At 44.2% G+C, this 12,571-nt stretch overlaps 1 protein-coding gene across 1 annotated transcript in view; it reads right to left on the minus strand.

The window, feature by feature from the left end:
* Window positions 1-619: 619 nt before the first annotated feature.
* Window positions 620-12,571, minus strand: part of LOC147696853 (disks large homolog 2-like) — a 1,652,766-nt gene continuing 1,640,814 nt past the window's right edge. The window contains exons 15-16 of the mRNA XM_086936079.1: window positions 2,619-3,493; window positions 620-910 (exon numbers count right to left, since the gene is read on the minus strand). Of these exons, the coding sequence (XP_086792205.1) occupies window positions 620-910; window positions 2,619-3,493 (1,166 nt within the window). The remainder of the gene's footprint in view (window positions 911-2,618; window positions 3,494-12,571) is intronic.

Below are 12,571 nucleotides of genomic sequence, written 5' to 3' on the forward strand. Positions count from 1 at the left end.
ACACCAGATTTTAAGATGAGCTTTTTCAGTTTGGATTGTTTTATTGTTTATTTTACGCAGATATCCTAAATATTTGCCCTAGATGCAGTCAATCTATCAGTTATTTATAAAGCACGGCTCTTCTCCCCAAAGGGCATCCGGGCACTCAGTTTTCACTGGTCTCAGTAGAAACGCCATGTTTTGAGTCCCCTTCTAAATTCTGCCAGGGAGGGTGATGTTCCTAAGTGGCAGGGTAGGTTGTGCCATGCCTTGGTGGTGAGGTAGGAGAAGGACTGACTTCCATTGTGGCTTTGGCAACTGTGGAGGGTGTGTGCGAGGGCTAGGGAGGCGGAACACAGGTGTTGGGCGGGTTGGTGGAAGTTCAGGCGGTGGTTGATGTATACTGGTCCATGGTTTTGTAGGGCCTTGTAGGAGTGCGTCAGTATGGATGGGGAGCCAATGGAGGTTCCTGATGTGGATGGTGATGCGGGTCCACTTGGGGAGTTAAAGATGAGGCTGGATGCTGCGTTCTGTATGGTCTGGAGTCTCCTGAGGAGTGGGGCTATACTATGGGTGTGAAGCACATTTCTGTAGTCTAGCCGGCTGGTGATGAGGGCCTGGGTGCTGGTCTTTCTGGTGTTTACAGGGATTCATCTGAAGATTTTTTAGAGCATAAGGAAGGCGTGGCAGCAGGAGGAGGAGACTGTGTGGATTTGGCACTTGAAGGTGAGTATTCTGTCAAGGATGATGATGAGTTTGTGGGCATGGTCTGTTGGTGTAGGTGTGGGTCTGAGCTCGGGGGGCCACCAGGTGTTGTCCCACGGGAGGCGTTCTTTCCAAAGACCAGCACTTCTGTCTTGCCCATGTGGAGCTCCTGGCAGTTGGTCCTCATCCAGTCGGCGACACTAGTCATGGCATTGCGGAAGTTTTTCTAGTGGTGGAGAGGTCTTTGGTGAGCAAGAGGATGAGTTGGTTGTCATCTGCATAGCATATGATGTTGGGTTAGTGGGCTCTGGCGATGCCGGCGAGGGAAGCATGTAGGTGTTGAAAAGGGAAGGGATAAAGGACGATCCTTGGGGCGTGCCGCAGATGATTCTCCTGGGTTCCGAAGTGAAGAGTGGTAGGCTATTCTTTGAGTTCATCCTGTAAGAAAGGATGCCATCCATTTGTGGGCATATCTCTGGACGCCAATGCGGTTGGGTCTGCTGATAAGGGTGTAATGTAATGTAATGTAATGTAATGTAAAATAGCATTTGTACCGCGCTGCAGTCACTCCACGGAGCATCAAGGCGCCAGATACTGATTTAGTGATGAAGGGAACAGGTAGGGAGTGGATGGGACTCACCTAACTGTTACACTAGTGCTCTAACGCGTGAGTCCTGTAGCTTGAAAATCCAGGTTTTCAGTCCCTTTCTGAAATCTTTTTCCTTGTCTAGGGCACGAAGGTCGGGGGGAAGAGTGTTCCACGCTTTTGCCCCGAGTACTGGAAGGGATTTGCCACCTCTTGTGGTGAGCTTGAACCTAGGTACTGACAGAAGATTAGAGCTAGATGAACGGAGATTGCGAGAGGGATGGTATCTGGCAAATCTCTGCTGTATGTATTTTGGTCCCAGGGCATGGGTGGCTCTAAAGGTGATAATCAGTGTTTTAAAAAGGACTCTCTTGTTAATTGGGAGCCAATGTAGAGTATTCAGTGCAGATGATGCAGAAGATTTCTTCGGCCATTTAAGGACTAACCTAGCTGCGGCATTCTGCACCATTTGAAGTTTATGTGTGGTGGTTTTTGTAGTACCTGCATATAGACTATTACAATAGTCTATCCGCGACGTCACCAAAGCAACTGTGACCGTCTTCCTAGCCTCAAGAGGAAGGAGGTCGAAAAACTTCCTGAGTCCTTTAATAATGGCAAAGCAGTTACCTGCCACTTTCAAGGCTTGCTGCTTGAACGAGAGACTGCTGTCAAATGTAATCCCTAGGTTTCGTGCCGATTGGGTTGTATTCGGTGGGATTTCTGCCTTTTCTGGCCACCAGGTTTTGGGCGTGAAGTTGTTATTAGGGCCCATTGGCACGATTTCTGTCTTGCCTGTGTTGCATTTTAGATGATTGACTTTCATCCAATCAAAGGTTGCCGTGAGGCAGCTTTTAAGTTTTTCTTCCCATTCCTGTGTGTCTTTGTCCAAAACCAATATCAATTGAGTGTCATCAGCATAGGCGACTACATCAATTCCAAATGACGATATTAGTTTAATTAAAGGGGCGGTGTAGACATTAAACAGCGTTGGGCTGAGGCTTGAGCCCTGTGGAACGCCCATCTTTATCAATTTTTCCTTGGAGCGAAATTCTCCCAGAGTAACTACTTGTCTCCTGTCACTCAGGAAGTTTTTGATCCATTCCAACACTGTGCCAGAAATGCCAGAGGTTTCAAGTCTGTTAATCAGAATGGCGTGTGACACAGTGTCGAAGGCCGCCGACAGGTCCAATAAAATCAGGACGGCCTTCTTACCCTGGTCCAGGGCCATGCGGATGGTATCTGAGGTGAGCAGGAGGGCAGTTTCCGTGGAGTGTTGCGCCCTGAAACCCGATTGATTGGGATGCCAGGCTTCATTTCCTTCCAGGAATTTGGTAATCTGTTTATTTACACAGGCTTCAGTGATTTTACACAGCATAGGGAGAAGGGATATTGGTCTTAAGTTGGATAAGGTGGTAGGATCAGGGAGTGGCTTTTTTTGCAATGGTTTGACTGCTGCTAGCTTCCATTCAGCTGGGACTATAGCTGTGGTCAAAGAGGAGTTCACAATGCTGTTAATCACAGGGTTAGCTACCTCCACCATCATATGTAGCAGTGCGGGAGGACATGGGTCAAACGGGGAACCTGACTTGGCCGCTAAGATAGCTTTATGGGTCTCGTCCAGGCTAATGGGCAGGAAAGTTTCCAGTCTGTCCCTTTCCACGTTTTCCTCATTAACCCTAACTTCAGAGGTGATGAAATCCTTGGTGAGTGCTAATACCTTGTGTTCAAAGTAGTCTGCGATGGTATTGCATAGTTGTTCTGAGGGCGGTATTTCTTGTTCTAATATTTTAGGTTTATTAAAGCTATTGACAATTTTAAAAATAGTTTTTTGTTTGTTTCTGGCATTTTCTACTTCCGAGGTGTAAAAGTTAGTTTTGGCTTGTTTAATCAGAGCATGATATGCGCTTCTGGTGGATTTGTAGTTATTCCTGTCTTCAATGCAGTAGTTAGTTCTCCATCTGCGTTCGGCTCTACGAACCTCTCCTTGTTTTATTTTTAACATGGGGTTAAACCATGGTGCTGATTGTTTTTTAGCCGTAGGTCTAGGTTTACGGCTGGTCGGGGCTGCTGTTGCTTTCAAGACTGACATCCATTTCCTGAAGTTGTTATTATCATCTTCAGGCTGTCCTGACCATGAAGGTTCGTGTTCTTTTGCTATGTTAAGCAGTTCTGGATGTTTCATGGCGTCTTTCCATTCTAATTGACTGCTGTGTACAGTTTTCCCTGCGAGTTTATTATTTCTTAGTATTTTAAATGGTAGTACAAATGGTATTAATGTATGATCTGTCCAGGTTAGAATTTTATGGGATTTGATTTGAATATCTTGCAGGTTAGTTGATATGCAGTCAATCGTGTGCCCCGCCTCATGAGTGGGCTGTGTGACGCATGTAGTCAGGCCCAATACGTCCATGGTATCCCTAAAGGTAATTGCTGAGGTATCCATAGGTGAGTCAAGATGGATATTGATGTCTCCTAATACAGTGAAATTAGAAAAGCGCGTAGCCAGGGGGCTCAGTGCTTCTCCTATGCTTTCTATAAAGCTTTTACAGGGACCTGGGGGGCGATAGATTAGAGCACCAGCAAAGGTGAAAGAGTCTGTGAGTTTAAGTAGAAAGCACATCCCTTCCGCGTCCTTAAGCTCTTGAAGTTTCGTTGTGGTGCAGTTGTAGGAATCTCTATATATTATTGCTATTCCACCCCCCCGAGTCTCCTCCCTGTCCATTCTTTGGATCTGATATCCCAGGGGGAGTGCTTGCACTATGTCTGGCGTAGACCATGATTTTAGCCACGTCTCTGTGACAAACAGGCAGACAAGATTTTCTTCTACAATAGTATCATATATGTCGAGTGCGTGTTTAGATAGAGATCTAGCATTGATCAGTGCCCCTTTTAGAACAGCATTATTTGCGAAAGCAGCAATCTGCTTCGGGTCGAACACTATATGGCATTGATCACACTTTATTGTGCCTTTTAGTGTCGCCATGTCAAGTTTACAGCCGCAGGTCGTGGCAGATCTACCGATAGCCAATAGCTCCTGACTGCTGTAGGTAATGAAGGGTTTAGTGCTGACAGCGTTTCCAGCCCTATGCCCGGTCTGTGCACGGACGGGCACAGACGGGCCTACCTTTGGCTTACCTTCGGCGCGCCTGAGGCGCGCCCGCTGCGCCCATCCGCTGCGCTCCTTGGAGGGTGGTCCCATTTTATAGCTGCGAGGGCGGGATGTTCCGAGCACTAGTCTGCTCGTTTGCTGTTTCCCTCACCCAAGATGGCGGATCCTAAAACGCGGTCCCCAGGCAGTGAATGATTCTGCTACTGGGTCGGCGTTTGCAGTGGGAGGGTAACGGGGATCCCTTACTAGTTGGGAATCCAATGTGAGTTACACCACAAGAGAAAACTAATTAAAAATCGGCGCAATTACAATTTTTTAAAAACGATGTAGTGTGGGTGAATGATCAAGCAAACAGTTCCACAAGTACATGCAATTCACACAGTCCCGGCTTTCCGCCTCAGGACACCACAAAGCACTCAATCAGTCTGGTGGGCTACGGTGTTGAATGCAGGAGAAAGGTCGAGGAGGATCAGGGCTGCTGTTTCACTCCAATCGAGGATGGATCTGATGTTGCCGGTGCCAGCTCTCATGGTGGTCTTAGTGCTGCAGTCGGTGCGAAAACCGTTTTTTTTTAGGCGTTGAGCTGGTTGTTTTTCCAAGCTGTTCGGTGAGCTGGTGGTTGATGGCCTTCTCGGGGACTTTGGTGGGGAATGGTAGTAACAAGATGGGTTAAAACATTTTGAGTTCACAGGCATTGGCAGAGAGTTTATTCAGGAGGAGACTGAATTTGGCATGTTTCCATCTTTTGGGGTAAGGCTGTGGTGGTGATGGAGGTGTTGAGGATGTAAGTGAGTTCTGTGCTGATATCTTTGGTTCCAAGGTTGAAGAAATGGTGTGGGCAGGGGGTTCGTGGATGCTCCGGAGTGGTTTGAGGACTTGATGGCTGTAAAAGTTGGTGGGATAGGGATCAACGTTTTGCAGATGGTGGCTATCTTCCTGTGGAAATAGTCCGACGAGGTGTTGCAGAGTTCTTGGGAGAGGTGGACCATGTTCTAGGTGACTGACAGGCTGGAGAACTCCCTAAGGATGTTGAAGAGTTCCTTGGTGTGGTTGGTGCTTGTTTGGATGTGCTCTGAGAGGGCCTCTATTTTTGTGCCCTTGATGCACTGGTGGTACTTATTGAGGGCTGATTTGAAGTAGGTTCAGTCGGTGGGGTGCCATTGTTTTTCTAGTCATTTTCAGTTGCACTTGATGGTTCTGGTGTGTACCAGCAGGCTTGTCTGGAAGATCTGCTGGTTTTGGCTTGCTTCTTGGGGGTGACATTGGGCTAGATGGTGTCAAGGGCCTCCATCCACTCGGTCCCAGTCAAATTGCTCAAACAGTAGGAGCTTGGGGTCTTGTTGGTTGTGCCTGGGGAACCTGTGATGGTGTATGGACGATGGCATGGTCCGGCCATGTCAATTCGGAGACAAGGCTGTACTTGACTCTGCTGCTGGATGTGAAGATTGTGTACAGCGTATGTCCTCTGCTGTGTGTGGGGTTGGTCATGCTTTCGAGGAGTTTGGTGAAATTGGCATTGTTAGGGCCAGCAAGGTGGAAGTTGAGGTCGCTGAGTATGATATTGTACTTGGAGTAGATAGCTAGAGGGGTGATGAGTTCGGAGATAGCCTCGCAGAATAAAGATCAAGGTCCTAGGGGTCTGTAGGCTAGAGTGCCTCTAATGCCGATCCAGGCATTGGTTTGGAAGAGCAAGTTGAGTCGTTCCTTCCTAGATATGGTGTCGTCTTCGGTGGTGGTGCATCAGAGAGTTTCCTTGTGGATGATGGCGATGCCTTCTCTGTGTTTGTTGGTGCAGCATTGGTGTATCATCTTGTAGCCATCAGGCATTGTGGTGGCAATGTTGGGTGTTGAGGAGGGGTTGACCCAGGTCTTCAGGGATGAGCATGGTGAAGGTATCCCAGATTTCTGCAGTGTGTTTGCATAGAGACCGGGTGTTGAGCAGAATGCACTTGGGCAGTTCTGGGGTGTTTGTTGTCTCCTGCTTGGGTGTGGTGTAGGTTCATGTGTGGGCAGGCAGTCCTGCATTGCATGTCGATGAAGGCTCCTTCTCTTGATAGGGTGGAGGTGATACAGCAGTTGTTGTTGTGGCATCTGGGGTCCAGGGCCCAGGAGATCTGTGGTGGAGTATCAGTGGGGCACCGGAGGGTGACGGTTTCTGGTGCTGGGTGCGGTCTGAAGTCAGATGGGCACAGACAGGCTTGCCTTTGGCGTGCTGGTGGTGCATCTGCTGCACATAGCCATGCTGCGACCTCCATTAAGGTCCTGGGAGGGGCGCAGGAGAGGCGGGAAGTGGTGGCGGGAATGGTGAGCAGGCGGCGAGGCTCACTGTGCAACAAAACTGGAGCAACGAATTAAAGGCTAAAAGGCACAGTAACAGAGCAATGTTACTTGAGTGTAGAAAAAGCTAACCACAAGTTACAATACCTCTGGGCACAGAGGAAAGTGAGACGGACCAAATGGAGGGAAGGAAAGTATTCAAGCATTGCGGGGAGCTGGGAGAAGTCATTCTGGACCTAGGTTCTGCCTCTATGGTTTAGGGATTGTGTTCTTCCAATAACATGGATCAAGGAATCTCTGGCTCACCCTTATTAGCTTGGCGCAAGCAGTAGGGAAAATGCATGTGGTAACAGTTCAACAACTATACACTAAATGTATGAAATATACTGACTCTGGGGAGGAATGTTTGTACATGTGGTAAATGTGCAACACAAGTCTATTCAAACACCAATGCTAAACCTTCCAGCTCCTTGGAACATCCCTCCCTCCATCCTTGGCACTGTACGGCAACTCCATTGAAGTAGCAGTTGTCAGGCAGAGTCTAACAGAAGGTGTAAATGAGTTATGCGTTATGGTTATGCGTTTGGAGAGCAAATCAGTTAATCTCAACCAGAATATATTTAATAATCCAAAACAGATATAAAGGTAATTGGTAATAGGGCTTTTTTTTTATTTCAAGAAGATTTTATTGAGAAAGATAATGATACAAATAGTAAAACCAAATATAATATAAGTGATACATTTGGACACAAGCGGAAAATACAAACATGTGCTCGACTTGGGAAGTGAGTAAAATAGCTGTAAATAAAATTAAAAAGAAATCGATGAGAAGTAGAGGATCTGAACCAATATAGGCTTTCAGCAAACAAAAGCAAACGTATCACTTCCTGATTTGAGGATGGGGACAAGGGAGGAAACAGAAGAAAAGAAAGAAAATAGAAAAGAAGAGAAGATAGCAACAGAGAAGATGAAAGGGAAGAGAGGACAGGAAAGAAGAAATAAGAAGAAGAAGGATTCCCACAGGACTGACCCAAACTAGAACAAAGAACAGACAATAATTAGACAGACAAATCACCAGGGAACTGAGGGACTAACCCTTTCGAGGAGAGCTCCATATAATCATCCAAGGCTGTCCAAACCCCCTTAGAAATGGAAGGCGTAAGGTGTGCTAGATCCACCGAGGTGTGGGCACTGCGTAAAAAGGATATCCACGCCCACCACGTATGGTAAGAGACAGACGAAAAGGATTTCCATTCCATAAGAATGATTTTGACCGCTACAGTCAAGAGAAGATCTAGGAGCTGTAATTCCAAAGGGTCTAAAGGGAGAGGGGTAGGAGCAGCCAAGGAGCCTAATAAAACTAAAGGAAAGGACAGTTGGAGCTCAATGTTAAAGAGATAAATGTTTCTGAATGAGGTCCCAAAAAGGTTTAAGTAAGGAGCAGTGATAAAACATATGGGGAAAATTACCAGCCACTAAACCGCAACTCCAGCAGAGATCATCGTCTTTAAGGTTGAGCGAATGAAGACGCACAGGCGTCCAATGGAGGAGATTGATCGAGAAAAACTTAGATTGTATTAGGGAAGGAGCTATTTTATTACGGAGAGCTAATTTACCAATGGATTGCCATGCTTCGGACGAGATATGGTCCGTGATGTTGTGATCAAAATGACGTGACCATTTTTGTTGCGCAACCGTCTGATCAGGAAGCGAAGTAGAGGACAGAAATTTATAGATTTTGGAGGCAACATGACCAGATTTGAGCCAAATGTGGAAAAGCGAGATGGTGGAGGAAGAGGGGTGAAGACGGACTTTAGAGACAGCCACCTTGATTTTAAGAAAGGTATAAAAGTCGAGATTTGTCAAAGAGTGTTTGTGAGCCAAGGTAGAGAAAGGTAGGGGGTCACCAGAATCACTATACAAATGTTGAACAAGAGAGATTCCCTTTGCTGCCCAATATGCCATGAGGGTGGGAGAAATATTAAGCTTGATTTTGGAGTTTCTCCAAATAGAAGACCATCTAGTTTTATGCAGAGGAATTGCCACCTTCCTATCTAATTTCTTGACCGCAGCAATTGTATCAATAATGATAGAACTGGAAAACAGAATATGCAAAGTATATGTAGTACAGAAAGAGGCAATAGGTAAAGGTGATGCTAAATCCTGTTCTATGAGCAACCAAGAGGGAACATGACGAGTTGGAGGAGAGAACCACAAAGCACCCTGAGAGGCCAAGAAGGCAGTTTGGTATTTCTCCCAATCAGGAAAGTTACAACCTCCCATGTCACAGGGTCGACGCAAATATTTATATGCCAAACGAGCTCGTTTGCCATTCCATAGAAATTTAGATGTTAGAACATCAATTTCTCGGAAGAAGGAATCAGACAATTTAAGCGGAAGCATGGAGGAAATAAAATTAATAATCGTGTGATCATCATTTTTAAAGTTTGTAAGCGACCCCACCATGAGATATGTTTTGGAGACCATGTATCCAAAAGACGACGCACTTTGAAGAAAGTCTGAGATTCATTATAAGCTACGGTGGCATGAAGAGTAGAACAGAAATAAATTCCCAGATATTTCAGATGTTTAGATTGCCACTTAAAGCCAGCCGAACCCATATGAGCAGGAAAACAATAGGCATTCAAAGGGAACATCTCCGTCTTATCCTTATTTAGGGTATAACCCGAGACCATTGAAAACAAGGAGATGGTGTCAGAAATAGCAGGGATGGCCAAGGCGATATCATCCGAGAAAATAAGAACATCGTCCGCGTATGCGGCAGTTTTAAGACAGTGAGAACCAAAAGAAAAACCTTTTATATCAGGGTGTAGGTCAATCAACCGAAGAAGAGGATCAATAGATAATAAAAATAAGAGTGGGGACAAGGGACATCCCTGTCTCGTGCCCTGGCGAAGATTAAAAAACGAAGACGTAGCACCATTAACTCTAATGTTAGCTTTAGGTTGGGAATATAAGGACATTACCATATTAATGAAAGAATCTCCAAGGTTATGCGCGCATAAGACAGCTCGAAGGAATGGCCAAGAAACCTTGTCGAAGGCCTTTTCCGCATCAAGGGCCAAGGCCGCAGCAGGGAGTTGAGATCGCTTGGCAGCACCGATAATATGACAGAAAGTGCGTATATTGTCCCTTGCAAGACGACCTTTTACAAAACCAGTTTGGGAAGGATGTACAAGATGGGGAATGAAGGATTCTAACCTTTTAGCCAGGATTTTAGCAAAAATCTTTGCTTCCATGTTTAGGAGAGAAATAGGACGGAAGTTTTTAGGATTTGAAGGATCTTTCCCCTCTTTCGGGATCACAACAATGGTGGCTTCAGCAGCCGAACCAGAGACAGATCCATCCTGAACAAAAGAATTAAAGACAGATTGTAACTTAGGGACAATCGAAGGGAGAAAAGTTTTATAAAATAATATTGGATAGCCATCAGGGCCAGGGGCTTTACCAGAACGGGTGGCCTTGATCGCAGACACTATTTCGTCGGGAGAGATAGGTTCATTTAGAATAGAGCGATCTTCCTCAGAGACTGACTGAATCGGAATCGATTTTAAAAAATCTTGACATTGGTCGAAAGAGGATTGGTTAGAAGGGGTATATAGTTTATTATAGAAGTCGTGAAAAACTTCAAGTATTTCCTCTGATTGGAATTTTTTAGCGCCGGTGTGATCCGTAATAGAAGAGATTTGCGAGGACTTAAAAGAGAAATCTTGAAATTTTAAGGTAGCAGCCAGAAGTTTCCCAGCCCGATTTTTTAGTAGCAGCTTCTTGGACTTTTGTGCTTGGACACCAATATGAGCCCTTTTAGTAACAATTGTATTATATTTGTATTTTAGTAGCTTTATTTGTTGTAAGCAAGCCGGATCTTTAGTATGCCGGAAGGAAGCTTCAAGAGTTTTGATTTCAGAAGATAAATCTGTAAGTTCTTTTTTAATAGCTGAGTTACGCTTGGACATACATTTAATGACCTGACCCCGGAAAGTGCATTTAAAAGAGTCCCAGAGAACGATCGGGGAAGAGACAGAACCCTCGTTTTCATGGAAAAAAGTATCTATAGCTGTAGAAAATTCAGCAACCTGAGAAGAGTCATGTAACACTTCAGTATTTAATCTCCATGAACGAGAACGTGGTTTAGGGGCAAAGGATGATAGCGTAAAACTGACCGCAGCATGATCAGAGACCAAAATAGGGTGTAGAAGCGGAGAGGAAGAAGATGAAACAAGAGAAGAATGAATTAGGAGATAGTCAATACGAGAGAAGGAAGAGTGAGGCGAAGAGAAGAAAGAAAAATCACTACCAGTGGGATTATGGAGACGCCAGATATCGTGAAGATGAGAGATGGAACACATGTTAAGCATTTGTTTGTGGGATTTAGGAGGACGAAATTGAAATGAAGAATTCCTATCTAAGAGAGGGTCCATCGGTAAGTTAAAATCGCCACCAACAATGAGATTACCAGCACGTGGGGTGTTATTCAATGTTTTGGTAATGGATTTCCAAAAAGTCGGATCATCAACGTTCGGAGCATAGATATTCATAACATATAAATCGTGCTGTCCATCCGATAGTTTAGATAACAGCCACCGACCCTCAGAATCATGATTTGAAGAGATTATTGATAAACCAGAGTTCCTCGAGATTAAAGTAACAACCCCATTCCGTTTGCCAGAGGCATCAGAGCAAGAAACATCCGAAACCCAATCCTTCTTCAAAAACAAGGCTTCTCTATTGGTGATCTTGGATTCTTGAAAAAGAACCAAATCTGTAGAGAGAGACTTACAATAATCCAAAATTTTCGACCTCTTCACCGGATGATTCAAACCCTTAACATTAAGGGATAACACATTTAAACCCGGCATATAAAAAAAGAGGGGTAAACAGAAGACGACACTGATAACAGAAAAAAAAAACACGTCATAAATACAAGGGACCAACCATTAAACAAAAGAAATACTGAGGGAGCATCCATGTGGGAGAACCAGGAGAAAAAAAGAGAAAGAAGAGATGAAAAGAGAATAGAAAGGAGAGAGAAAAGAGGCAGGAGGGGAGGTCTAAAAAGACCCACATCATGCAAGGGAGAACGTGGAAAAGGCGAGCAAGGGACCCGTACAAGGAGCAAAAGTGGGTAAAAACAGTAGCCCAATACTAAAATATAGCGGCTGATAGCAGGAAAATCGGAACTGGTAACAAGGAACAAATAATGCCGGAAGACATCGTTATAATGTAAATAATAAAACTGATAATGAAAGATTGCTACACTGCAATATAGGGTAACAACAACCTAGCGAGAGAAATAACTATAATACGCCACAGTAGTAGAATAAATAACAACAAAACACTTATATGAGATAAAGACTAAATAGTATATAAAATCGAAGAGAATAAAATACCTATTGTAAAAGCTGACAACATACTAAAAGAACAACCTATAACTGCATATGACAATACTATGAAGTTGAATTACAGAAGTAAGAAAATAGAGATGTATGAAAAAGGGACTGTCGAAAAACAGCACCTTAGGTAGATAAAAGAGAGAGAGAATAGGAATAAGAGATCAAGAAAAATAAATATCAAAAGTAATACTGAAGAGATAACTACACCAAACATAATATACCAACATCTTAGCAGTAGATATATGTATAATGAGTAAGATTAGTAAAATAAGTAATAACACAGTAAGTATATAAGGTAAATCCTAAACAGTAGATAAATGCAAGGCATATAATATACACATATTAAAAGATAACATCATAATTAAGGAACAAGCTATAACTGTATAGGATAAGAATATGAAGCTTAGTGACAGAAGGAAGAAAGTAGAGATGTAAGGGAACAGAAATGTAGAAAAAGAGGAGAGTTGGTATACAAAAAGATAGAGAGAAAGACCCGTAATA

This window comes from Lissotriton vulgaris, chromosome 8 (assembly GCF_964263255.1).
Source record: "Lissotriton vulgaris chromosome 8, aLisVul1.2, whole genome shotgun sequence".
In the NCBI taxonomy this organism is placed as follows: Eukaryota; Metazoa; Chordata; class Amphibia; order Caudata; family Salamandridae; genus Lissotriton; species Lissotriton vulgaris.